The following is a 27,522-nucleotide window of genomic DNA, read 5'->3' as shown; positions in this document are numbered from 1 at the left end:
ATCTAACAAACAAATCCGGTGTTTGTAATATATTGTCCAGTCACTGTATTTAGTGTTTATTTCTCCCCACTAGCTTTTAATGTGTAAAGCACAAATCTCAAATTAGTGGGAGCATATACTCTAAAGATGTTTGGCAAAAACAAACATATCATTTAAAGGCTGTGGCAGATCTTGTGTGTTTTTCCAGGTGGAAACATAAGAGTGGGTTTATTACACAAAGGTTCCAGTGATGATTTGTGAACATTAAGCATAAAGCTAAACATTAGACACCATCAGTATTTTACAGCTATAGTAGCATTTTAATTTAAAAACAATCTTTTTATTTTCTATTTTGGTTCATGAGCTTTAACAGAGCTGAAGGTGTACTTTATAACCACCTGCTGCTGCAAGTTATAAATGGAAGTGAGCATTTTTCATGTAAGTAGGAAAAAAACATGGTCTTCATTCTGTACAATAAACAAAACTAGAAAAGATTGTAATACAAAGACACCAAGGAATGATGTTTTTAGCTTAGCATGGAAAATGATTGTGGGACACTGCGGCTTCTGAACGAATACATTAATAGAACATCACATTCAAATTGAACCTACATGCAATGTATTTACTTTCTTCTTTGAGAACAGGTGGGTTCTTGGGAACTCCATCCTCAATGGTAATTCCAGCTTCTCTCTTCATGCAGAAACTGGGATGTGGAACTGGTGTGAATGTGTACCTCATGAAGAGGTCAGTAAGAAATATGCAGTGTCAGTGGTGCATATATTACCAAATAGAATCTACAACTAAAAACTGTGTTGTTGATGCTGTTTCTAATATTGTAAAGGTATATGCTTCTCTTCTCTAAATTTGAAGAACTGACAGAGTTCCAGTCTCCCTGGGCCATAAAGAAGATCAACAACAAGTGTGCCAAAACCCAGCAGAATGTCTACCAGAAACAGCTCAACGAGGAGGCTAAGATTCTAAAAAACATACAATACTCAAACATTGTTGGTAAGTGTCTAAATTAAAAAATATTGGTACATTAACATGAAGCAGCTCTTCTTCTGGACTGGGTAACTAAGCCAAGGTTTAAGGGCACCACATTTAAACAGATATTTATGTTTGCATTACTAGTACTAAACTAGTTATAGCCATTGATTCACTTTCTAATTTAAATGATACATTCAGCCACTATATGCATTGAGTAACGCAGTATTTTGCTTCATTATTACAGTACAGCAGTCCGTCACATATCAGACTGCGATAGGACCAGAGTAAAGGCAGATATGTAAAAAAATTAATCCTGTTTTAGATACCATTATACACAGCTGTAACAATTGCTATATTCATATTATTATTGTTTTAAGATTCAGCTTTTATTAGGGAGCTCCCCTAAATCCCCTGTTAAGAAAGATACAGGGTATTAATGCTTGTGACAGGGTAGCCGTCTGCCGTGTGGGTGCGTTCATTCGCTGCTGAGTGACAGGCAAGAGATCGAGATGGAGGTTGAAGTTGATACACCCCGCAGGTGAACAAGATTTATTTACATATCAGCACACTGAACAGCTCACGTGACACTACCAGCAATGGTAGCGCACTGAGTACATACAACACAGTTCCCAGTGTGGTGGGATCTACAGTCTGTGAACGAATCTTCTCTGTTTATTTAAATAAACTCCAGCTACTCGCCTGGTTGTCTGTGGTTTCGACATGCTTACACACTGTTCGGTATTTAACCAAAGTTACCAAGCATATCAGATATGTGGGTAAAAGAAGCCATTTGTTCATCAGTTTATGTCAAATTTACATTTGTACATGTGCATACAGTGTATGTAGGTCACGATGGGGGGGGTTACAATATACTTATTACTGCGATTCCACTCACACTGAAGAACTACACAGGATGGGCAAATGACTACTGATTTGAACACTGAACATACACAATTGGAAAACACAAGGTTTGAGGCTAAAGTTAAATATGTGTCTCAACTGAATTCGAAAGCCAGCTGAATTCGAGGAAGATATTATAAAGCATTTATTTTTGTGTCTCAACTGAATTCGAAAGCCAGCTGAATTCGAGGAAGATATTATAAAGCAATTATTTTCCGAAAGACCAACAAATATTTCTGGAAAAAAAATTCTGTCTAAAAGCACCGTTGATTAGGGAATTTTATGCCCAGTTGTATGATTTCATGAAATCTAATTGAACTTGTGCCTAAACTAGATTTTGTTCATTTGTAAAAACAGCACTTGACCAGTCTGTAAGTTAAGGTGGGGTTATACTGATGCCCTCAAGTAAGCCATGCCATACTGCTAAGTGCATTATCTGGGTTATTCGTGACATTAACATATGTATGTCATGGAAACAGTAAATGAAGCAAAAAGACTTGCGTATTAAGATAAAAAACTTAGTCTTACTAAAATATAGTTGTATATATTTGTTATTTTTTAGGATTTCAAGCTTTTACCACAGCTAAAGGTGGTTCAAAGTGTCTGGCTATGGAGTTTGGTGGAGAACAGTCTCTGAATGACCTGATAGAGAAAAGGAGGGAAGAAGGTAAAAAGGCATTCCCTGCAGTTACCATCCAAGAAGTAGCTTTGCATGCGGCACTATACATTGCATACTCTGCAGGTTTGGGGTGTGCGTGTTTGTGTTTTCTTGTAATGTTTTGAAACTTTTTAATTGAATGGATATGTCATTAGAAGCTGCAATGTCATCTTCCCTCTCATTGCTCCAAAAATGTCCTTTAACTGTATGGTGTTCTGAGAATTCTTGTAATTTCTGAAAGAATAGCAGGGAGTACTTATTCCGAGTTGTCCACTAGGAAACAACCAGGTCTCGTGTTGTTTACAGTTTTTGACATTGATGATGACTTGCAAACCATACGATAGTTCAAGCCTCTGGTGGCTTTACAAACAAGGAGGTTGTTGTACTGTAAATCTGTATGTGATACCCACACAAAAGACATTGATTTAATCAGATTTATTTTTAAATCTATCTTGTGGTTTTTCAGTGATTGATAAAAAATTGCTGTCTATTTCATTTTCAAAACTTGTCTTGTGTTGATCAATATCCTACGTTAATGATTCCATAATTTGTTATGGCTCTAGATATTTTATTTAATTAAACCAGTCACTTCGTAACTACTTGAAAAAGCTAAACAATTAGTAAGTGTGAGGGGATTGAAAACTTTTCAGTTACTTAGCAACGCAAGCTGTACAGTTAAACAGTGTTGGTTAGTGGTTAGGGCTCTGGACTCTTGACCGGAGGGTTGTGGGTTCAATCCCCAGTGGGGGACACTGCTGCTGTACCCTTGAGCAAGGTACTTTACCTACATTGCTCCAGTAAAAACCCAGCTGTATAAATGCGTAATTTTATGTAAAAATAATGTGATATTTAGTAACAATTGTAAGTCGCCTTGGATAAGGGTGTCTGCTAAGAAATATATAATAATAATAAACACACATTTATGGAGACGTTTTTACATAAGCACAATTGTATAGAAAGTGTTTTTTTAAGTCTTTGCCTCCCTAAACCAATTTTAAATATAGATTACAAAAAACAAAAAAAAAACAAAAAAAAAAAACCTTAAACCCAGAGATGCACGGAACTTTGAATAAGTCCATTAAAACTTATTAACATAGGAGGGGCTCTTGGCAGTCTTTGCAGTCACAAAACTTGTGTCTCTTTTTGTTCTTTGGATAACACATTATCATTTATGAAACATGCTTTAATTGGTTAAAAATAGTTTAAATTATGTTCTTTAGGTGAGTGAAGTTATGTGTAACAACAGTCTGTTTTCTTTTGTTTTTCTTCATTTTTATAGTATCTGCATAATGAGAAGAGACATGTTGCATGGAGACATCAAGTCCTATAATGTTGTAATTAAAGGATATTTTGAAACCATTCAAATCTGTGATGTTGGGGTTTCACTTAAACTGGATGAGAACATGAGAGGTAAAGAAATGTACACCCTTATCCAGTAATAGATTCATTATATAAAATTATTTGAGCTGGGAGGTTTTTTGATTGGTGAATTGCATTGACATATCCTCCTAGATACACCTTGGTGGGAGTTTTCTTTTTTTTGCTATCCAGTGGGTGAACCCTAAAGCATTTTACATTGGTACTGAACTCTGGAAACCTTACAAATCGGATATCTTTTCCTATGGGCTGACGCTGTGGGAAATTATGGCCCTGTGTGTACCTCAACTTGACGTGCTTGAGTGTGACGATGAAGAAGGTGGTATTTGATTTGTTCATAAGATTCAGTTCCCTGTGCTAAAACATCAGATAAACATTGATAAGTATGATCGAACTGCAAATATATACTCATTTGAGCAGGGAAGTTTTACATCAGGATTTAGATTAGCTTATTGGTGTCCGTGAATATTAAGTTGAAGCTGTTCTTTTTCCAAAAATGATTTGGAAAATTAGTTAAAAAAAAAAAAAAAGTTTACATACCCCAATGGAAATGTATAATTTCTCGAAAACAAAGATTTTAGGAAAAACCTTTTGTAGCAAAAGTTTTGCTTTTCTGGATGAGGAAAAAAAGTTACAAGAAATAGATGTCTAGAATTATTTATTTCAGCAATTTTTTTTTGCAAAACACCAAAAATGCTAATTCAAAATTATTCATACCCTTTGATGCTATGATAATATTGTTTACAAGGTGCTAGAAATTTCAATATGCAGAACCTAATTCTAGAAAATGCTGGATTGTATGTGAACATTCTTAGAGAGTATAAAAGGGTTAGGCATAGGATGGTCGCTGTCATTACCAATAAGTCAATATGGGAACAAGTAAAGAGCTATCTGAAGACCTTAGGCAGAACTTTATTTATTGTCATAAAGCTGGAGAAAAATGCAATATTTCTAAGCATTTGAGTATCCCAATTTCAACTATTGTTTCTATTATCAAGAAGTACAAGACTCATGGAACTGTCACAACGCTCCCTCAGTCTGGAAGAAAGAAGGTTCTTTCACCAAGAACAAGTAGAAGAATTGTGAGGAAGGTTAATAACAATCCAAGATTGACTGCCAAAGATATTCAAAATGAACTGGCTGCAAGTGGGAGTGGGGTTTCCAACTCCTCAGTAATGTTGTTGAAGCTGACACCCTGGGATCCTTCAAGAAGCTGCTTGATGAGATTCTGGGATCAATCAGCTACTAACAACCAAACGAGCAAGATGGGCTGAATGGCCTCCTCTCGTTTGCAAACTTTCTAATGTTCTTATGTTCTTATTTCAACCATAGGTCGAGTATTGCATGGTGAAGGTCTCAATGGTAGCAGGACATTTAGTTCCAATACATGGTAAAATTGATTTCATAGCATACCAAAAGATAATGGCCAATCATCTGAAACCCTCTATTAGAAAACTTGATTTAAAGCGCAACTGGACAAATCTACTTCAGAATGGTTAAGGATAATTAAAATCAAGGTTCTGGAATGGCCTAGTCAAAGTCCCGATCTAAATCTGATTGAGAATCTGTGCACAAGAGAAGTCCTCGGAATTTGAATGAACTGGAACAATTTTGCGTTGAAGAATGGTAAAAAATCACTAAAGAATCATGCCAAAAGCTCTTGACAAATATCCTTATTGTTTAAAATAAGTGTCACAAAGACGGCCGGAGTGGGTGGCGTCAGACCAGATGCAGGAAATAAAACAACAGAGAGGTGTGATTTGGTGGAGCTGAGCGAATGCTTTCGCTCAGCATTTAATAAACAGAACAGAAAATAAAAGGTTTGAACTCAAAACAGGACACGGCACTATACGCCAAAACAAAAAAAGACAAACAAAACGGACTAGACAGACAAACACGGTGAGCAGATACGTTTAACTATTATTATTATTATTATTATTATTATTATTATTATTATTATTATTATTATTACCTCCGTCTCCAATCCCGTTCTCCACTCACTGAACACCCAACCCCGAGTGAATGAAAATGTGTCTATATATACTGTTGTGCTGGGATTCAATTACTAATTAATTATTCACTTGAATCCCAGCACGTGAATGAATTACGTGCAACCCCGTGCTCACATATTACATTTAACCAGCACGTGAAGTGATTTGTGCCCTCCTCGTGCCTAAATACAAATCTACATTTTTAAATACACGTGAAACACAGACCCGTTTATATCCCGTGTACCAATGACTATACACTAACATTAACACACACACGCAACATACAACATATAACACACAAAATACACACAGGGGCGGGCACTTCGTCAAAATAAGTTATTATTGCTAAAGGTGCCTCAACTAGCTATTCATTTCATTTTCCTTGTCAGGGTATGAATACTTTTGAATGCGCATTTTTGGAGTTTTGCAAAAAAAGAAAAAAAAAAAATGGTGAAAACAGTTGTATTACATTGTTAACAATATATCTCAAATCCAGTTTCCTTCAACATTGTTTTAACTCCTTTTCTAACACCATGTGTTAAAAGCTTAATCTAAACTTTAACTCTATAAAAAATGTATTTAAAATGTATATGGAAAGTGTAATGTGGTGATTAAAAGTTAAATCATTTTATCAAATTCAGTGAGTATATATATATATATATATATATATATATATATATATATATATATATATATATATATATATATATATTAGCTCAAAGAGCCAGCTGCCCAAGATTTCCTATGTTGTACATATCCTTCTCAAGGGAGCATGTGTTTGAATCAGGTATTTATAGGTTTTTGACGGCATGACAACTACTTGTTATTGTTTATATTCAAATCCATGATTTATTCTTACATGATTTAATGCTGTTCTATATATTGTGACATCATTTTTATGTCTATCTTTAAATCTATTCATTTTAATTAACATTATTTTATATAAACTCATATTTATATTACCATGCAATGCTGGCTCTGAGGATCAGCCATGATTTGGCCTCCCCGGCGCATTAGCATGCACAACTTTTGAATGAATTTTGTTTATTTATTTATTTAAATGTTATATATTTATTGGAGTTAATTAGTTCATTCTTTTCTGTTGAGTCCCGCTGGCATCATCATGTTCAGTCTATTTATACATTTACTTTCTTTTATTCTTCTCTTTGTCGCATTGTCTAATTTTAGCTGTTCTAATACTACAAACTTGACATCATTTATGTCATGTCCTTGACTGGTGAAGTGCTGCACTGTTGGTTCATTAATTTTTTTATTTCTAATTAATGAAAGGTGGTTCTGAATTATTTTATATAAAGTTGTTCCAGTCTATCCAACATATTTGATTTCATCACATTTTTCACAGGCTATTCCATAAACAACATTGCTATTTTTACAGTAGGTACTAGTTTTTAATGGATATGTGGTGTTCTTATGTTTAATTATATTTTTACTTTTGTCCATGTATTTACACACTTTACATGTACTAGTGCAAGTATTTGTAGAACCTATTCTGTCAATTATTCTTTTATGTTTACTGTGAACTAAAATATCACCTAAATTAGCTTCTCTTTTGAATGCTACAACTGGGGCCTTAAATACCTTTTTTAATTTTTCTGAATTATGTAGAATCCGCAAGTGTTTCCAAACTATCTTAGAAATATTAGCCAGAAGTTTAGAGTAAGTCATTACTAATGGGACTCTTTTGACCTTCTTATCTCAATTTTTATAATTTAGTAGATCATCTCTTTTTAGTTTATCCACTTTTCTTAACTCTGTCTCTATAATTCTTTCTTTGTATCCTCTTTTTTTAAGATTTGTTTTTAATACTTTTCTTTGTTTTACATAGTCACTTTCTTTTGTGCATATTCTTCATATTCTTATTCCTAGACCCTTTGGGATTGCCAAGCTTCTAAAGTTTCTTTACGAGGGACACTTGGGTACAAGGATTTTACATCCATGCAAAATAAAATTGTGTTCTCTGGAAGGTTGTGCTTTAGTGATTCAAGTCTTTTTAAAATTTGTGTTGCATCCTTAACATAGCTTGGTAATTTCTCAACGTGTGACCTAAGTTGTTTTTCTGCTATGTCAGCTGTGTTGGATCATTCATGCTGACTATCATTCGCATAGGGTGATTTTCTTTGTGCATTTTAGGATTTCCTCTTGCTAGGCCTGTTCTTGCATTATGTGGCTGCATGTATTCTTTTGATATAATGCCTTTATTGTATAGTCTCTCCGCAATTTCCTTAAACTCTTTTACCGATTTATTGATCTTATTGCTTTTAACTTCTTCATATGTATCTGTATTATTTAATTCACATTCTACATATTTCATATAGTCATCTGTGTTCATTATCACTATTTCTGAGCCTTTATCTGCTGGTCTTATCATTTATATCATCATCATTTAACAATTCAGCTTGTTCTTCAATATTGGTTAGATTAAGTTTACATTTTTTCTTTAGTCCTACTATAATTTCTTGTTTAACTACTTCAATATACATATCTAACCGTTTATCTCTTACATCCAGAGGAGTCCATGTGCTTATAATTACCCTCTGAATCTGAGATATTTTCATTGAAAAAATATTCCGCTAATCTCATGTGTCTCTCCCACTATTTTAATTTGGTGGCTAGTTTATCTTTATCAATGTATTTTTTAGTCGGTATAAACTTAAGTCCTTTACTCAATACTGCTTTTTGGGATGTAGTTAAAGTTTTACTTGATAAATGAAATACTATGTCTTCTGTCTTATCTTTAGTGTATTTGGTACAATTGCCATTTTTGGGACTCCTATCTTTCTGTTTTGAGTTCTGTCCTATTCATGTTTAATTCTCTATTTTGCATTTTATTATTGACTTTAAACTGGTTTATTTTTACTGTTTTAGATTTATTTTGATTATGTTTCTTAATTATGCCACAGTATTCAGATTTTCTTCTGGTTTCATTGTCTTTAAATACAATAACTGAGAAGTGGTTATTGTTATATAAAAGATTAAAAGGAAAGTTATTTTTAATAGCTTCTGTTGTGCCTTCATATTTTAAACAATCCTTATTATTTAAGTCTATGTATACGTGTATGGGCCTATATATATATATATATATATATATATAGTGAATGCTACATTATTATTTTTTTTTTATTCTCTATGTACAATTAACGTGAAGTCCACATATAATCGGGAAGTTGCAGCTTTGACTGTTCTCAGCATTGTATTTATTTGTATGTCACAAATAAATAGAAAAGGTTCAGTATCCCATACCAAAGTGTATTCACTTTTTAGGGACTGTCTACCTTATACTTTATTTATTGTTGTATTGTTTTTACTTTTTACTCCAGAGGATTCCTTTGATGAAGCTGACTGACGAGGATGCTTATTATGAAGCTTTGGGGACTCGACCTGCTCTCAACATGGAGAAGCTGGATGAATCATACCAACAAGTTATAGAGCTTTTTTCAATCTGCACTAATGAAGATCTCGAAATGCGGCCCTCTGCTGTTCAGATTGTTGAAGTGTTAGAGGCAGTCATGCGAGAGCCAAGCAAATAGAATCACATTTTCTTTGGTTTTACTAGTACCGTACTAGAGTTGAACATGTTTTTTAAGGGTTGCCTTCAACTAATTAACACTAGATTTTTTACTTTGATGGTCTGTCACATAAGCTAGAGCCACAATATGATGTCCAGTTGTAAAATCATCACCTAATAGAATATCTTTTGCATATGTTCATATTAAAAATTATTATTATTTGCAAAGAAGAAAATGCCTCATAAGACCCTGAATGAATAGCCAAAACATTGCTTGGAATCAAGACAGGTGCTGTGATATATATATATATATATATATATATATATATAGCATATTTATTTATTTTTGTCTCGCACATGAAGTTAAATGCATGTTTTTAAGAAGCAATCCAGGTTGCTGCCCCAGTGCTGTAAAATGCTTTTAAGAAATACAGCTGTGACTTATGCTACCAGGGCATTGGTTTATTAGGTCAACCACAAAGCCCCTTAAGTGCAAAATCTGATGATTGACATGATTATATATACACTGTCAATGTTGCAAGCTATACAATGATACTGTATACAACTTCTGCCAATGTTTATTTCCAAAATAATTACTCATCAGTAAAGACATGTAATATGGTTTCCCAGGAATCTGTTTGAAAAACATTCTGTTCCATCCTGGGGTGCGCCCGTGCAAAATAACAGGCAAAGCCCATAGAGACAATGGAAGCATAGGGTTAGGGTGCCTATTAAAACAATAAGCAATAAAGGCATAGAGACAGGCCTCCTAGAGAGATACACACACATTCCACACAACAGACACACCAGAACAGACATGCACATTACATACAGACACGCTGGTCGCTGTACAGACATGAACAGTCCACACTACACAGACATGCACATTCCACACTACACAGACATGCCAGTCGCTGTACAGACACACCGGTCACTGTACAAACATGCCCATTCCACAACGACACTTGGCTACACACACACATACTTTCAGCTCCAGAGACACGCACACACAAAGTACACAAACATCCAGTTAAATGGTTCAGAAGCATTGAATTGCTGTCATCTGGATGTCATCATCCTTCCACGATTAAGTGAATATACCTATCCCAAAAGCACACATCTAATGAATGTAGAGCCAGGGGTTCATTTTCGAGAAAGATGATCCATGCTTATTCTTTTGTGTGCAAAACAAGGACAATTATGTGATATAACTTTGCAAAAATGAAACCAATTTATTAAAAGCATTACAAAATGCAGTTTATTAAAACATTAATATAATAACCCACAATTTTCGTACAAGGGCCCACCTCTTTACAGCCAAGTAAGTAACTGACCCAAACTAACTAAATAGCATGCGGGTAACATATCATCAGCATTGTTTTAATTATTTAAAACTGTAATTCACTTTTCAAATAAAAACATAACTAACTTTTTTAAACTATTTACAAATTAGACATACTGTTAACACAAAAAGAAAATTAAAATATTAAATCTGAACATATTTTATTTAGAAGCAGATGTTTTTAGCTTGTGAAGTCACCAAAACTAATTTCTCATTAATGTTTAGCTACTTGGTACTTGCTGCACACAAAAAAAACCCAAAAATCCATAAATGGTTAACACAGCATAAAAAAATCACTATATTAATACAAAAAGCATGTTTCTTAACTAATGAAGTTATACACCAAGAAAGCTGGAGTTTCGCAGTAGTTGCTAGCAAACAGCTTGCCATCTGGAGTTGGATCTGAAAAAGCAATTTCCTCTTTACTTAGGTGGCATCCATACATAAACGAATTTCTGAAACAAAAAAGAAGGGACAAGTATTATGCAAAGTGCATTTTTGCTTAATTTTTACAGATTCAAGTTAATTTGTGCCCTAAGCTTTCCGTCTGCTTGCTGGCCTCTTTTGTATAGTAGTTAAGACACTCACTTGGGGAGTGGGGGGGTACAGAAAAGTGCTGAGAATTCAGCCTTGTTGTAGTAATTAGATGAAAACAGAAACTTCAACAATAAGTCTGAAATCATTTCAAAACATGAATCCCTGCCAACAATAAAAAGTTCATATCATTGTAATAATGTCAGAAACATATCAAGTGTATACTGATTCTAAAAGGCAAGTACAGTACTTCAAGATGTTCTGCTCCTGAAGCATAATTCCTGGTATCTCTGTACACTCCTACCTGACTGTGTCCACCATGCGGCTGCCAATGCCCTTTCTCCGCATCAGACTGAACACCCAGATCCTGCTGATTCCACAGATGGCATTTTCGGGCTTTGTGGAGCAACACCAAGCTCTGTGATGCTCCAGCAGTTCATGCTTTTTCACCTCCTTCTGTTCTGCTGGCTCATTCAACACTCGGAATGCCTATATAATTATGTTAAGTTACACTTAAGTACACTTTAACAGTAAGTAAATCAACATAATTTAAATAAAAGACAAGGGTTAATTTTAATGTCAACCTTTTTTTTTTTTTTTGCAAATATGGGTTCCTCCTAGCAAATGGAAGTGCACAGCAGTTAAGATTTAAGAACTATTTTGTTAGCTATAGCCGCTTCAACCCTCCAATGCCTCATTTCCACTGCTGGCAGGCCCTGACCGGCCCAGGCCAACACAAATGTGTTTCTGTGTTTTTTTCCCCCCTAACATGGCCAAATTCAGACATTGTCTTGCATCATCAGGTCACTGGGGGATTGTGGGAAAGTATTGTACTGCGTTCTAAAGAAACCTGTAGTAGTAGAAGTTCAGAAAAAAAAAAAACCTGCCCGAGCCATGGATGCTGCAATTAAAGTTTCGTTCGTATTTTTATTTTCATGCTATACATGATTGTAGACAGCATTCTCAAGACCCAATTTTCAAAACCAAAAAGCAGTGAATGGAAAGTGAATCGGATAGCTCTGCATCAGAGGATAGTGATGATGATTTCATTCGCCGCCACAAAGCCTGTGTGACAAGTTTATTATTTTGTTTATTTCACTTTCAGTTTGTGTATTCACTTTAACATTTAAAACTTAAAAATTGAAGGCTGCTAAACATAAAACATCAATGCAGTGTTAACAATGCCATCACCTGTGCTGATAAATGTGTGTAAGTAACAAGCTACCACAATTGTGTTCGACGGCAGCCATTGTAAAGAGTTAAATGTCTTTCTGTTCCCCGGTTGCCTTCCTATTCAAGCACACACCTCCCTGCTACATGATGACGTAGTTCCTGTGTCAGCAGTCTGGCCACAGAGTATGACACAGCAAAGCAGACCAGAAAAAATCGGCTGCGGTCGACCAGGGCTGTTGTGGCCAGCAGTGGAAACACCCCTTTCACGACTGGCAGTGGAAACAAGGCATAAGGCTTTAAGTACAATCTTCAGCTGTCTTTGGTCTTCGGTAGTGTAAAAGCCAACCTTATTTTACAGAGACAACATTGTACAGACACCTTAGTGGAGACGGAGAATCTTCAGCCCCAAAGCTGTTCTTGGCTAAGCTTAAGTTTAGTGTGACTATAGAAAATGATTTACCAGTTTGATCTGTTCTGCTACAAGACACCCAACAATCATCTTCTCACTGTTCACAAACAGGTATGTTTTACTTCTGCTGGGACAACTCAGTGAGACTTGTTTAAATCCCAGTTCGTTGTCAGCAAGTTGACGTACTTCATCAGCCTGCAAAACATTTTCAAAACTCAAGTTTTAGGCATGCTCTTAAAAACGTACCCTTTTGGCCAAAAGTAGACGAGACTGCTAATATTGAAACAAACCCCCAGATCAACTATCTGAATTTGCCAACAGCCACACTGTACTTTCATGCTTCAGTTTTAAGAAGTATGAAGTTAGTAGGTCAGTAACATACATATGTCTAATAACATACTGTCCTAATACCGAGTTTTATAATATTTCGATTTCTCTACATAAATGAAAGAAGTTTGTTATAAAAAAAATACCTTTTTAACTGCATATTTTGGATCATCTGGCAGGACAAGTATTATCTTTCCATCCCAGTATTCAGCAACTACCCGCTCTTTCTTCCACCCCTAAAAAGAAAATAGAAAACAAACAAAATGAAAACCCAAGACAACAATAACCTCAGAGACATGACAAAAAAGAAACATGGAGCTTGAGACACAGTGTTTCACAATAACATTTGACTGTGATTTGAGATCAAAGCTTTCTAAGTTTTTTCCAAGGATGGTGGAAGAATGGTGCTATCAAAGCAATAAGAAATATCAATGTGGGTGCTACTGTGAAATAATGCACTGCTACAGTAGTTGTGCAGAACCGAGTTTCGGAACCATCTAATGTGCGGTAAGTTCACAAAAAACAAACATGATTGATTGGGATCATAAAATGTCACTTTCCAGAAGAAAAATGTATTTTTGTTAAGGCTGAAGAAATCCAAGCAGTGTGAACTTGTTGTCAGTTATGAGATGTAAAACAGATTCAAGATCATTTTGATTCATACAGAAACTCATGAATAAACTCAATATAAAAACTTACCACAAACTTAATTTTATCCAGGAGGCTCTGATGGTACTGTGTGTGCTGAAATTCATCTTCAGGGCTGCCTGCTGTATAGATCATGCCACACGATTTGCACGCAATGGCACCAAAGTGCTTCTGACCAGCATCCTTAAAATCAAAAAGATTTGCAAAGTTACAAAAACAAAGCCGTAGACTTCATGAAAAAACAATTCTACAGGCAACAGCTACAAACTTGCAACCAGAACCAACAGTAAAAGCTGAAAACAGAGTTTAAGGAGACAAATTATCAGTGTGAGATATATACACCACTGTGCCAAACATCACTGAAAACAATCAGAGAATTAAATATACACCATGTTGCAGAATCAAAATATTACGGCAGAAAACACACACGTGCATTTGGTAAAAAACTATATTATATATATATAGTTTTATTTAACCCTTCACAGAATGTGCCTGTATCCTTGCACACTAGCAAGTAAATAGGCTGTCTATGTAGGCTTTCTAGGAATTGTTAAATAGCGCTCATTTCTCATCTCATCATTAGAAGAATGTGAGGGCTTACAAAACGTGTCTATGGTAACAGTGTAGGCCTAAACCATACCCCGTCCATAGGTAACTTCCATTAGGTTTCTGTTCACATCATTGTGTAAATGAGCTGTGAGAAACTATACTATGAATAAAGACGAAAAGGTAAGACTCAGACACACATGTTTTAATGACTTTTGTGAAATAGAAATTAAAAACGATACTAAAAACGACAAGTAATATTTCCTTACATTATTCAAATTTAAAACATGTCTGCATTGTAGCCATTTTGTAAAGAATGTCTGGGATAATCTAAAAAGCAGGGTTTACATACAATGATGAGCTGATCTGTGGCTTGCTTTTCAGAATCTTTATTTCTCTTGATGTTCCTCTGCAGCTTAGCTGGTTTGGGTAGAGCAGCTGCTGACAACAAAGGGCTCCGGCACGCCACAGGAGACGCCAGTTCAGCTCTTGCAGGACGGTGCCTAAGCAGGTCAGGAGGAGGGAAAATAAAACAAAATGCCAATGGACGGCTTTCCCTATGCACACATGCTACTCCCCACTGTGGATGTTGCACAGATATAGTAGAAATAGAAAATGTCCATAGTTATGCAAACTAATGGATTAATGTGAAGAGAAGGCATATTCAGTAGTAGGGAAAAAGGGATCTGAGGAGTGGTGTTCACTTTCATCTAAGAGACATACTGCTACATTTGAGGAACTGTTTTTTGCAGGTAAAGCAGATAATGCAAGACCATAAGCTCTGGGAGCATATAGGGAAAACTCTAGAAGATTACCCTTTCAATGTAGAGCTGGGAGTACTGAAGATAGGATAGACTGATGCAGCTGGTGGAGACGCTGCAAAAGCAAGAATAAAACATGGATTTTATAATGCACATAAAACCAGCAGTACAAGCAAACAAAAAATAGATTAATAAACAAAGCAGTACTTTTCCTAGCCTGTCTGAGATGTAAAGATGTGTTCTTGAAGTCAAACACTGTGTCCGATCCTATCGCTGGTGTGCAGCAGTCCTGCAATTAAAAAAAATAAAAAAATATATCACAGTACCAGAATGCAGATGTTTTATTAGTACAACATTTCCACAAAAGGTTAAGTTTTCAGTTCATCAGTTTTGTCAGGTAAAACTTGCACGTCGGGGAAGGTCTTGATCCTGCATAATGTTTCTGCTATCCATTAAGTTGTATTACCATTTTTTATAAAAATACCGGTATGTAGTTATCAGCTACAAATCTGTCTCCTTGTTTTTGTCTCTGTTAATCCATTTGGCTGTTTTTTTTGTATTAAAAGCAAGCATCAAGTGATCTAATCTTTAAAGCTTACCTCCACATTGCTCAGCTCACCCATGGAGCTCCCCGAGCTGACCTGCATTCCATCGATTCTCCTCAGAACCACCTTCACCTGCTTGGTGATAAGATGGTTTTGCAGACGCTGGTCTGTTTTTGTTTCAGGTGAGCGCTGATTCCCCTGCGCCTGGTTGTCTGGCACCTTTGTATTGGGTGTGAGCTCGTTCCTCAGAACGTGGCTTTCTGCTGCAACTCGTGGGTTTGCTTTCTGCTTCTGCTTAAAAGTCACATGCGATTCAGAAGCCATGCTCTGTTTGAGCACGACCGTGTCCACTTTTTTGATGGGTTGGTCCGGATCTTGCTTTTTCACATCCATTTCAGGTGGTCTAGGTTTGGGTTTGTATGGGGTTGGCTTGCTTTTTTTTTGTGTCTGTTTTTTATACATGGAACGACCTTTTGTCCCAGTAGCGAAGAATGCAGCACCAACCAGGAGTTTGGGCTTGGGTTTGGCTGTCAGACCACTGAAGCGCAAGGAGGAAAATGTCTTTAGTCCCCCTTCCCTGGGATCACTCGGTATCAACTGACTTGGTGTCTCAGTGGCTGGTTTTGGCTTCAAGTAATCTGTAATGCAGGTTCTGGAAGTACGGGAGACCCCCAAGTTTGGCTTTGGTGAAGTTTTGTTCCTCTTTGCCAATTTAACAGACTTAGGCAGGGTGACCTGATCCTGCTTTCCTTCATTGATTACTGTGGGTTTGTTGTTGTTCATGACTTTTCTCTCCAGGGGTGTGAGATAAAGCACTTTCCTTTTGCCATAGAAAGATCCAGTTTTCACAGACGGTTTGAAGGGGGAAGCAGGCTTTGGAGACCAATTGAATTGGGAAAGCCCTGCTGGTGCCACGGCAGACTGGAGGGGAGACTTCAATTGTTTTACTGGAGACAGTGATTTGAAAGGGGATGAGCAATTTTCCTTTTCATTATCAATGGTTTTTAAGGCTGTTTTTCCAAGAGAAGCGCTGGGTAACCTTGGAGATTTCCTTCTTGGGGGAGATCCAAAGTCTTTAAGGAGCTTCTTTGTTGGAGATCCAGAGGCAGAAAGAGGGCTGCAATTGAGAGCATAACATGAACAGGCATTATTACTGTATAAGAACTACTTCAATGGTTAATAACATTTGTAAGTAAAGCTTGTCTATGGTACATTAGAACAAAAAATAAAACAGTAACCCACAAGTCTTATTTTTGCAACAGGTCACTAAAATGTGTCAAACCTAATTTTTTTTTTTTTTAATTCAAGTGAATATGAGAGCCACCTATCCCATCAACAATGAATGAACAGTTAATTTGTTAATTAAAAAAAAAGCGTCTATCTGTAACTTACCCTTCAGAACTATGTTTCCTTTTTCTTGGAGTACCGTTACCCGAAGTCAACATTTTCCCAATCAAACTGTACCTACATACACAAAACAACTACTTAGTTAAAACAAGTTAAAATTCCCAAGAGGGGCTCGTTACCCCTTATAATATAACATAACACCGTGATGCAAACAGAGTCTGTTTTAGGCCATACTCACAAGAGTACAACAAGGATTTTTTTGATTCCAAACAATTTTTAACAAAAAGATCTGACTATATAACCTTGTTTCAAAAGTATAACTTTGTTGGTGGATGTTTCAACCAAAAAATAAACTACTGAATTTTAATACCGGTATTATTTTTAGTATGACAGTGTGAACCAAAACTAAAATTAACAATGTTAACACAAAAAAAACGCAATTATGTTTGTGTAGTTACTATATATATATATACACACACACACACACTTGTCATTGTTGTCTGAAAATGTAAACATAGTGAAGACATATCGATTTTGTTAGTTTAAATCTGAATAAAAAAAATACATCTGTATACTTACCACTTGTATCCGTGTTGTCTAATTATGTGACGGTTTTATTTTCATAAGATCCAGTGGTGTAACTCCCGGCTTTTTGTAACCTTATTTTTCAAACAGCGCGCCACCACACATCAACCAATCTTTGTAAAACCCGTCCCTTCATCATATAATTCCCGCCTCTGTTTTACTGAACCCGTGGCGATCACTCACATAGACTACACGTTTGGCTGGTTTTCTGTCTTTAGAATAGCATTGGTTACTTCAACGAGCACTGTTTTGTTGTTCCCGCCCACAAAGACAGTACAAGCAGAGAGTGGTTTTACACAGTGTGGCGGGTAATTTCAGTTTTATGTTGGGGTTTTGGCGCAATTATACTCTGGGATGGTTCTTAGAATGACCTGCCATCTGGCTTTATTTAAAATTTTAGATTGTTTATTTCTGTGGTTTGTAATTGCAAATGACGCAATGAAAATTAAAAAAAATAATAAAATAAAATACAACTCCCAAAATCCCCTGCTGATCTGCATCCACACAGAAACCACTTCCGGTGTGATACACACTGCATGAGTTCACCGTGGATCATGCTTGGTTGTTAGTCTGTGTTTTCCTTTTTATTTTAAGAAACGTTTATTACAATGGTTTTCTATTTTACTAGCGAAGGTGAGCTTTTTGTGTTGTGTTAACATGGTTGGTACTGGTATGTAAGCTATTTTTTAATTCGAAGATAAAGAGCCGCAAACTCCGGGTCTATGATTGATAAATTGTTCTTTGAGAAATAGTATAGGCCTCGTTTGTGAACAAAACACACGGCTTATAAAATAATTTTCATATGTGTCATCAAGGAGTACAGATATGTAAATACCCAAACAAACCTAGTTTTATCCGATGGTTGTACTGTTATCCTTCCCTGGATTTGCTACAAAACAGACATTAATATTAGGCCCTTATTGAAATGTTTTAGTTTTGTAAATGCTGCCAGTTTACACACGTGAAATTTTGATCTAATTCAGCTTGCAGCTTGCGTGCAGCTCTCCAGATACTAACAACTAAAGATAATTAATCATCTACACACCACCTCACAGACTAAATAATGCGGATAACGTGGGTTTGTATGTATGTTGCATTATTCTTGGTTTAGTTAAACTGACCAGCTGTAAGACTTAAGCAGTATTGTATTGTTTTCGTGGCACCTAGTAAAATCGCATAAATCACACTAGCAACCAGTCTGGTTACTGCTGTAAAAATAATAATAATAAAAGAATAATTAAACCACTGTCTAATTTGACCGTTTTTATTATAGCAGATGTGTGATTAAAAAGCAGGTTATGCAAAACGTTTTTAAAAAAAAAGTATTTCAGAAGTTGTAACTTCTTAGAACTTTGGTACATTTGAGTGCTGTAAATGGGGCAGTATTTAGCTCTTAGCCCAATGTGTTTATTTTTTTCTGATTTTTTTTAGCTAAACTGAAACATTTATGTGATTTTTAAAAGCACCCATTGTGTATTCCTGTAAATACTAATGCTGTTCTATTTTTTGACTTTTAGTTGTAACCCCACCTTATACCATCTATATGGGAAAGGACAAATATGAAAGTAAGTATTATATTGAAGGTTTGGAAAAAAATATATTGAAAATCAAGTTAATTGACAGTACGAGTCAGTAGAGATTAGTGTCTGTTCACTTCAAATATGTTTACACCACTAATTGTGCTTTTGCCATTAAACCTGCAGATGAAGACCTTATAAAATACGGGTGGCCAGAAGATATCTGGTGAGCAGCTTTGTTTTTATTTGCTAAAGTTTTCATGCAACATTATCAGAACTAATGATCCAAACATGTATTTTAATTGGGCATGTCCATTGACATATGTTACCTCACTGTGACAGGGAAGTTTGCATCAAGATATCAAATGCTCAAACAAGTTATGAGAGAACTTGACTTGTAAGTTTGACCTCCAAATACTGTATTCGCAAAAATTCCTTTAGCAGTAGTGGCTAAGGACCTTCTTTATCACATAATATCTCTCACTCACTTTTTGTATATCTGATCTAGACATAACTTTAGAACAAACTGAATATGAGGTTACATGAAAGCAAGTGTTTATATGTCAAACTTACATTTTTACAATGGAACCAAGTCATTGTAATCTACGTTCTCATGTTACTGATGGGTCTAGGTCTTTTCACAATGGGCGCGTTGCGTCAAAGCGTCAGCGTCCAGCGTATTTTGACGCTGTCAAGTTGCTTTCACACCAAAGGCGTTCAAATAATTAGAACGCAAGAAACGGCAAACCCGTGAAGCTCAAGAAGTCGAGATGTATTATTAATAAATATTATACATACTAATTCTTGTTCATGTGTATGATGGAGCACTGTCCCTTACAATAAAAATCTTAAAACAAATAAGTAAAAGAATACAGCGCAAATAAGTAAGAACAAATATTGGAATAATAATAATTACCTTACTGCTGACTGTTTACGTTTCTCTACCTTTTCATTTCCAAATGCTGCTTCAAAACTGCATTTGCAGCATGTATGATTTTATATTTTACTGCCTGGCCACTGTTTTTTCCTTTTGTTCGAGAAAACTGGTCCCGCGAGCTCTTCCATCAGTTTCTAAACTACATCTGAGTCACAAGACGTGCAAAATAAGTAAAACAAGCAACAGTGTAGTACTTTACGGTTCACAATAGCACTTTCACAAGACCAGAACCATTAATGTGTTGCATATTTAATATGTAGGCTACGGTTGAAGTTCTTAATCATAAAAAAAACTAATTATACAACTATTCAGTTTGTGCTTGAAACACAGGGCTCTATACTCATGCCGTGCTCCACAAATTAGTAGTAAGCATTTTGATGACTGGACAGTTATGTATTTACTGTCTCTCCTAAAAAATTAAATAATGTAAAATATACATAAACAAAGATTATATACATTATATTTATACATGTATTCATTTAGTTAAGATGGAGGTATTTTTAACACGCTGGGTCTCATTTTGTGTTGCTGTTAAACATCCTTGAAAGAGTTGTCTTGTTTTCTTTACTGTAGCTATATTTGTTTCCTTTATCTTTAAGGCAATATCTACTGTTTAAAATCGCTCATTTTCATCACGCCGATCTGTTTGTGTTAATGAAATACAGTAGGGGCTACCTGTTGATGTTTGTTGTCATGCCGATGAGGGGGCGAGAGCTGGAGTGTGATTGGTTAGAGAGACAAATTTACGCCCGACGCGCACAGAAAAATAGGACAAGGTCTATTTGACGCCGTCGGTTTTACGCGACGCGTCCCGTGTGAATGACTCCATAGGATGTACAGTATTCTAAAAAATGAAGTTTACGCTGGACTTTGACGATTTGATGCGACGCGCTCAGTGTGAAAATACCTTTAATTTGAATTTATAGGTGTGGCAGGGAATGCATGTCTGTGACTTGCTTATTTAGTCTGGCGACACTTTACAAATAAGAAGCTTCTTCAGACTGTAGTGTTAATATGCTGGTGACTGGGATATGGTGGAGGTGCCACACGTATTTGTGATTTATTTTCTTACTTCCAGGTTTCATGTGGATAAACTGTCCTCAGCCCATGTGTATCTCAGACTACCTAAGGTAATTTAATACAAAAATGTATACTTAATATTTTGTATTATTATTTATTTTTATAAATATATGTGAAGAAAGTTCAGCACTAGCTTTTATTAATCAATATTATGCCTGGTCTGTCTTTTGTTAATTTGTTAATTTACAGTAATGTTGGTTTGTACCTGTTAGGTTGAAAAAACCCATAATGTTAGTGCTTGCCACTTAGCTTCATGTCAAAGATTTGTGGGGATTTATTTTTTCTTTGCTGCTATGAATGCGTTCAGATTTTAAATTTCATTTCAGGGGCAGACAATAGATGGTATTCCAAAAGAAGTGCTGATTGACTGTGCACAGCTAGTGAAAAACAATAGTATTCAAGGTATCTATTACAAGCAAAACATTTAAGTATAAACTTTTGTACATTTTTTTTTATATATACACTGAATTAGTTTAAGATGATGTCTTAACAGCTACTCTGAAACTATCCTTTCAGTAGAAAAAAAAAACCCCTCAAACTAAAACTCTTTTCTTGTCAGGCTGCAAAATGAACAACATCAATGTGGTATATACACCATGGACCAACCTAAAGAAAACTGGGGGCATGGACGTAGGGCAGATAGGATTCCATCGGCAGAAAGAGGTGAGCTTTGCAAATATTTCTTATCCAAATTAAAACAAGGTACTCAAGTCTCTGCCTACACTGACAGGGTAGCTTGGTTACATAGAAAATGTCTTATTGACTAATGTGTATTTGTTACAACATAATATTCAGTATATACTGTATACCAGTATATAATATTGCATCCTGTGAAACTTGTCTTGTTCAAGCCTCTTACTTGAATACATTATGATTAGGATTTCTGTATTTTGTGTTTTATTAATTTCATTTTTTGGTGCTTATTTTTAGAGTTATATGCAAACTTTTTTTTTTTTTTTTCATTTCAGGGCTTTCACTTATTACTTCAGTTTTTTCATTTGTACCTTCTTTTCTGTCTTCCACAATGAAATCCTTGTGGTCACGGGCATATTCTTCTGTGGTTTTTGTGTTTTTAGGCATTTTTTTACATTTCCCACAATTTGCAATTCTGTCAAATTAAACAAACGTGTAATACCTATAGTAATATAGCTTTAAATCTCACAAGCAAGAACATCTTGTTTTAAATCTCGCATAATAATAAATGAATGGATAAATAAACAAACATTTATACTTTTTTTCTTTATCTTCAGGTAAGGCTTGTTGCAGTAGAAAAGAAAATTAATGAAATTGTAAATAGGTTGGAAAAAACAAAAGAAGAGCGCTTCCCTGACCTGGCAGCTGAAAAAGAATCCAGAGACAGAGAAGAGAGGACTGAAAAAAAAACACAAATCCAGGAAATCAAACGAAATGAAAGAGAAGAAATGAAGAAGAAAAAAGAGTTAGATGACCTGAAGTAAGCAAGAAATAACATTTTCCAACAATTTCTTTCTAAGAAAGGTACAGCTGTGGGGTTGTTTAATTGAAAACATTTGTTTCCTTCTCCAGGAGTTATTCATCTCTTATGAAGTCAGACAAGATGACCACAAATGAGGTATGTAACACATTTAATTTAAAATTTAAGAACAACATTTTTCAGGGTCTTGGTTAGCTTTTCTGCAAGTAAGGCCCTGTCCACACTATGCCTTTAAACCGTATTAGTTGCATTTAAACCAGCTTAAAAGTGCTAAATACGGTCAGCGTCCACACTACACAGCATTTAATATCATAATCGAGAACCGGACTCGAGACCACTTCAGGAGGTAGTCTCGAATCTGATTCTAATTCGATCGCATCAGATAGTGCAGTTTCTCAGAAGTGTGGAAGCTGTAATACCAAACCTAAATTTTTTGTGTATCTTCCAATATCCCAATATGCTTTGTGGTATGTTTGGCAGTGGTAGGAGTGCTTGGCAAATGCCCTAGAATCATCTGATGCCCTGAGGACACTTTCTAGTGGATATTCCTTTAGGCTGCTGTCAGTGTACACTGCACTACGTATTCATTTTTATGTTTAAGTAATCTGTTAGGACATCTCTCAACTAGTTGGGACAATAACAAAAGCACAACGTTAAATTATAGGTGACTGTAAAAATTGAAATGCGATTTTAAAGTAGGATTGGGGATGTACAATTCACGTAATTTGTCAGCTCTTTGAAATAAATTTAAGGGGACCAGAATTAGACTCAAGCAAGATATGAAGGTAAAAACAAAGAATGTTTTAATTAACAGCTTTTTTGAGTTTAATTATGAAAACAGAATCAGCTCAATTTGTTTAAAGGGACATCACCCGATTAAAAATGTAACCCACATACTTCAAGCCCTACTTGTGTGTGTGTGTGTGTTCGCATTTACTTTTGTACAAATTTACTTGCTTTATTTATTTTTAGCAATACTCACTTCTATTAACCCTTTGCGGTCCATTTATTCGTCGCCTGTCAGGCGCGTCAGGTCCAATTTATTTTCACACGCGTTGTTTAAAAGTAATTTTATTCATAGTAAAACTGGTTTAAAAGGCACTGCATATCAACAGGACACTCAGTACTGCATCTCCAGACCACCCCACCCCTTGTTCGCTGTATTTTTCACATATCTCTTGGTAATCATCTCCTGATCACTCGTTTTATCAACGAACTCCTCAATAATGCTATCCAAGGCATTATTTTATTACTATAACATCTCAAAAAGCTTGTCAAATGTCTGTGATACTCTGAGCGTTGGATGCAGAAGCAGTGATCTTGTTTGTTTGTCTGTGTTATGTCTGTGGTGAAGGGACTGTGTATTGCTCAGATCCGCCTCCTTTTTTTTTCTGCTTCTATCGCCTCACTCGGACATTGAAAGCTTTTCTTGGCTTTTTCTGGGAAAAAAAAAAAAAACGACTAGAGAACTGTGCTTGACGTCTTCTTGATGTCGGACAGGGTCCGACATCGGACCGGAAAGGAAAAACTGTAATGTCGGACCTGGTCCGACATAGGACCGCAAAGGGTTAATATGAAGCATAACACATTATTTTAAAATAAAATAGTGCATGGGGGGATACTATCATATTCATTTCCACTGTTTATTGCGCTGCTAGGAACTGTAACTGAACTATATTAGTGTGTGGACGCATTAAGCCCGACTAAACATGAAACGGTACATCAGTGTGGACGCTTTGAGCTCGATTAATTAAACCATTTCTGAGTATGGTTCTCGAGTTTGGTTATGTAGTGTGGACAGGGCCAAAGACAGAAGTGCAGTTTTATTATTATATAATGATTATTGAAAACTGCTCAGAATCTTTCAGCCAATCATACCCGAGGCATCTCTTGGAATTCCGTTGCAAAGTCCATTCAAAACAATGACATCACAATCGTCTGCGTACCTTAGCCACTTAACGGTATTCTCTTCATCAACCTTTTCTTTTTCAATAAAATTGACAATGGCCTAAAGGTTGGTAATTAGAAAACAAATATAGATGTATAGATGTACTTAAATTTTGTACTTAAAAAAAAAAAAAAAAACACATTAGTGCAACATAACTGTCTCCTTGACTAGTGTATGGTAGACTAGACATTCTTTTATTTAGCCAATATTTATCCTTTTATTCTCGACTGTGGTCAGAGTCAAAGGTCTTGAAAGCGCATCGCTTGTTAAAAAATTTCAAATGTTTAAGAAAAACGATTGTAAGAACTTATATCGTTACTTAAATCGTTATTTAAGAAAAAAGCTAACCCAATGCCGTTTTCCTCCACTAACAAGGTGGCAGTATTTGAATGACAGGTTCATTTTGTAATGATGAGCAGGTAAATCTTGCTATTTGAAAACAACTTGGGGGGTAGATGTGCCAAAGTTTTGCATCTGTCGCAATCGTCGCAAACCACATGCAAACCAGAAGGAAGTGTAGCGTGAAATGTGTTAAACAAACTGTTAGCATCATTTTAACAAATGCTTTGCAGCTGCAGCTCTTATTTGCACTTTAGCCTTAAATGAATATGTAATTCTGGATGTTCCTGCAGAAATTCACAAAAACAGGGTGGAGATAGTGCAAATGAGCGCTCCAAATATTGTTTTTGAGATGTACTAAAGCTGCGGGCAATTGCAACACTTACAATTGCATCAATTTGTTAAGAACTTTTGAACGCATGTTTTAAACAGTCGCAACTGTTGGCATTTCCCAGTCCGCTTTTTCTCGTGTGTTGCCAGTTGTGCTCAGTGTATTTGAGACGAACACCCAAGTACCTAATTTTCACTAAAGTCCGAGTGTACTTGCAAGCCTTGAAAACAAATTTCTATGACATTTCTATTTCTCTCAGCGTGTTGGGAGCAATAGACTGCACACCTGTGCCATCTGTATAGGACCATGATCTATTGTGTGTTAATTGTCTAGGCTACTAAGTAGACCAAGTTGAAAATAATAGTTAAAATAAAAAACCCTAAAATCATTTAGTTTCAATTTAAAATAATCTTTTATTCGCATTGTACACCATTGTGTACAATGCAGCAGCATGAGTTATTTTACGTTATCAGTAGGCTAAATTACAAAAACATGTGCTAGGTATTCATTTGATTTTACTACTGTATACTGTATAGGCCTACTGTACAGATTTATATTTTTACATAATGTGTAGCGTACCCAAAACACATTAGTGTTATTTGAGCGCAATGATTTATATTTAAAATGACAAAATGTGAACATTGCGAATTGTCGTAACGAAATTGCAACTTGTGGTATGTTTGACTGCGACTGGCCCATCTTAGTACATCTACCCCACAGTGTTCTTAAAGACCCTTTGTTATCTCCTGTCTCATGCTATGCATCTCATTGTTGATGGCTTTGATTGGAAATGTCATGTGTCAGTCAGTTTGGCAGATCCAGATGTGAACTGGCAGCTTGAACACATTTAATTGAACTACAGCAGGTTAACTAGTCTAAAAAGTCATGATTGGATTTGCGTTCATATCCACATTTCTGCCTCCCGATGGAAACATGCTGCTGCATCTTAGTTTGACAATCATGAATAAAAACTGTTTTAATAAAGTGCTTTGTGAATCTCTTTACATGTATTTGTTTCATCTCTGTTTTTCATCTATTAATAGGACGGAAATGACTCTGATGACTTCATGTAAAAAAAGAAGCTATCTTTGAATATAAGCATTTGGATTTGCAAGACTCATTGGATTGGATGCCAAAAACTATTCTTTATAAAAGACCACTTTTTTCTTGGCCATATTAAGCTTAGAAATGACTTACTGAAGATTCTTTATGCACATTTGAGGATGAAGTCTGGCCTTTGATAACACACTTACTCATTGCTTCAAGAAAAGTTGCATGAAAGCAGTTTGATTGCTGTTGCACAGTTGTATCTAGAGCAAACCAAAACAGCATTGTAATTTTGTAATTTTTTATTTAAAGAGAAACATATTTGTAATATGAATTGGCTACTTTGTTTCATTGATAAGGGACTGAACTTTCCTTCTCATTATTGTATTACTAAACATCGGGCCATCCTGTGACCGACCAGGAGGGCGCAGTGTTGATGGAAAGTGCAGAAACAGTGGACACAGTTGTGATGGAACTGTTCACTTGCCTGGCTTAATTCTTATATATATGAATTATAGATATATATACAACACCTTACTGTTTGTTTTAATGTGACAGGCATCATTAATTTTGCATTCTATGTAAGATATTGAACACTGGCTGATACAGCTGTATTTTAATTTTTTTTTTTTTTTAGTTTGTCTTTTTTGGTCATTTGTACCAATACAAAATATGCAAAATGAGACTCCTTAAATACTTTGCAGCATGGGAAATGCAAAACTAGAACTGAAAAAGAATGTTGTATAACAAGAATTATCTGTTTGAGATGTATAAAATTTTCTGTTTGTATGGTAGACTGAACAGGTTTTTACCTCCTTTTTGTGTCCTTTTAAAAAAAGAAATAAATGCGGATAAGTAAATTAAGATAAATGCTGAAAACCAGAAAGTAAAAAATTAATTTAATAATAATAATAATATATAAAATCACCCTATGCAAATGATAGTCAGCACAATTGATAATCCAACACACATCATAGCTGAAATAGCAGAAAAACAACTTGGGTCACACATTGAGAAAGCTATGTTAAGGATACAACACATTTAAAAAATCACTAATGCACAACCTTCCGTGAAATACAATTTTATTTTGCATGGATGTAAAATCCTTGTTCCCAAGTGTCCCTCTTAAAGAAACTTTAGGAGCCTGTCAAAAAGCACTAGATAATAGATCAATACCAACAGCAAAAGTGCTGAACATGATCAACGTAGTTTTAGAAAACAGTTATTTTTAGGGC

The 27,522-nt window shown here is 35.6% G+C and overlaps 2 protein-coding genes and 1 pseudogene across 2 annotated transcripts; 2 read left to right on the top strand and 1 right to left on the bottom strand.

Moving 5' to 3' along the window:
• Positions 1-649: 649 nt before the first annotated feature.
• LOC117410986 (lymphokine-activated killer T-cell-originated protein kinase homolog) lies at positions 650-9,580 on the top strand (annotated as a pseudogene).
• A 1,046-nt stretch (positions 9,581-10,626) lies between these two features.
• LOC117410988 (N-acetyltransferase ESCO2) lies at positions 10,627-17,917 on the bottom strand. Its single transcript, XM_034017973.3, has 11 exons — positions 17,630-17,917; positions 17,096-17,167; positions 15,758-16,820; positions 15,366-15,447; positions 15,213-15,273; positions 14,750-14,900; positions 13,903-14,034; positions 13,350-13,439; positions 12,928-13,071; positions 11,599-11,783; positions 10,627-11,215 (listed from the first exon to the last, which is right to left on the bottom strand). Exons 2-11 carry the CDS (start codon positions 17,146-17,148, stop codon positions 11,083-11,085), a joined length of 2,094 nt encoding a protein of 697 aa, XP_033873864.2. The 5' UTR covers positions 17,149-17,167; positions 17,630-17,917; the 3' UTR covers positions 10,627-11,082.
• A 200-nt stretch (positions 17,918-18,117) lies between these two features.
• LOC117411096 (coiled-coil domain-containing protein 25) lies at positions 18,118-26,621 on the top strand. Its single transcript, XM_034018196.3, has 9 exons — positions 18,118-18,268; positions 19,153-19,200; positions 19,339-19,378; positions 21,168-21,219; positions 21,496-21,571; positions 21,729-21,832; positions 22,420-22,622; positions 22,715-22,760; positions 26,284-26,621. Exons 1-9 carry the CDS (start codon positions 18,244-18,246, stop codon positions 26,311-26,313), a joined length of 624 nt encoding a protein of 207 aa, XP_033874087.2. The 5' UTR covers positions 18,118-18,243; the 3' UTR covers positions 26,314-26,621.
• Positions 26,622-27,522: the final 901 nt, after the last annotated feature.

This window comes from Acipenser ruthenus, chromosome 6 (genome assembly GCF_902713425.1).
Source record: "Acipenser ruthenus chromosome 6, fAciRut3.2 maternal haplotype, whole genome shotgun sequence".
In the NCBI taxonomy this organism is placed as follows: domain Eukaryota; kingdom Metazoa; phylum Chordata; class Actinopteri; order Acipenseriformes; family Acipenseridae; genus Acipenser; species Acipenser ruthenus.
The sequence above is the reverse complement of the archived record's forward strand: the minus strand, read 5'-3'. Positions and strand labels throughout refer to the sequence as shown.

Bases quoted from the DNA above. Each gene is read 5' to 3' on its own strand.
- LOC117410988 (XM_034017973.3), bottom strand. From the start codon at position 17,148: ATGTTGACTTCGGGTAACGGTACTCCAAGAAAAAGGAAACATAGTTCT. The intron at 16,821-17,095 runs GTAAGTTACAGA...TCTCAATTGCAG, and splicing joins AGGAAACATAGTTCTGAAGG to CCCTCTTTCTGCCTCTGGAT. The intron at 14,901-15,212 runs GTAATCTTCTAG...TGACCTGCTTAG, and splicing joins CCCAGCTCTACATTGAAAGG to GCACCGTCCTGCAAGAGCTG.
- LOC117411096 (XM_034018196.3), top strand. From the start codon at position 18,244: ATGGTTTTCTATTTTACTAGCGAAG. The intron at 21,220-21,495 runs GTAATTTAATAC...ATTTCATTTCAG, and splicing joins TGTATCTCAGACTACCTAAG to GGGCAGACAATAGATGGTAT. The intron at 21,572-21,728 runs GTATCTATTACA...TTTTCTTGTCAG, and splicing joins GAAAAACAATAGTATTCAAG to GCTGCAAAATGAACAACATC.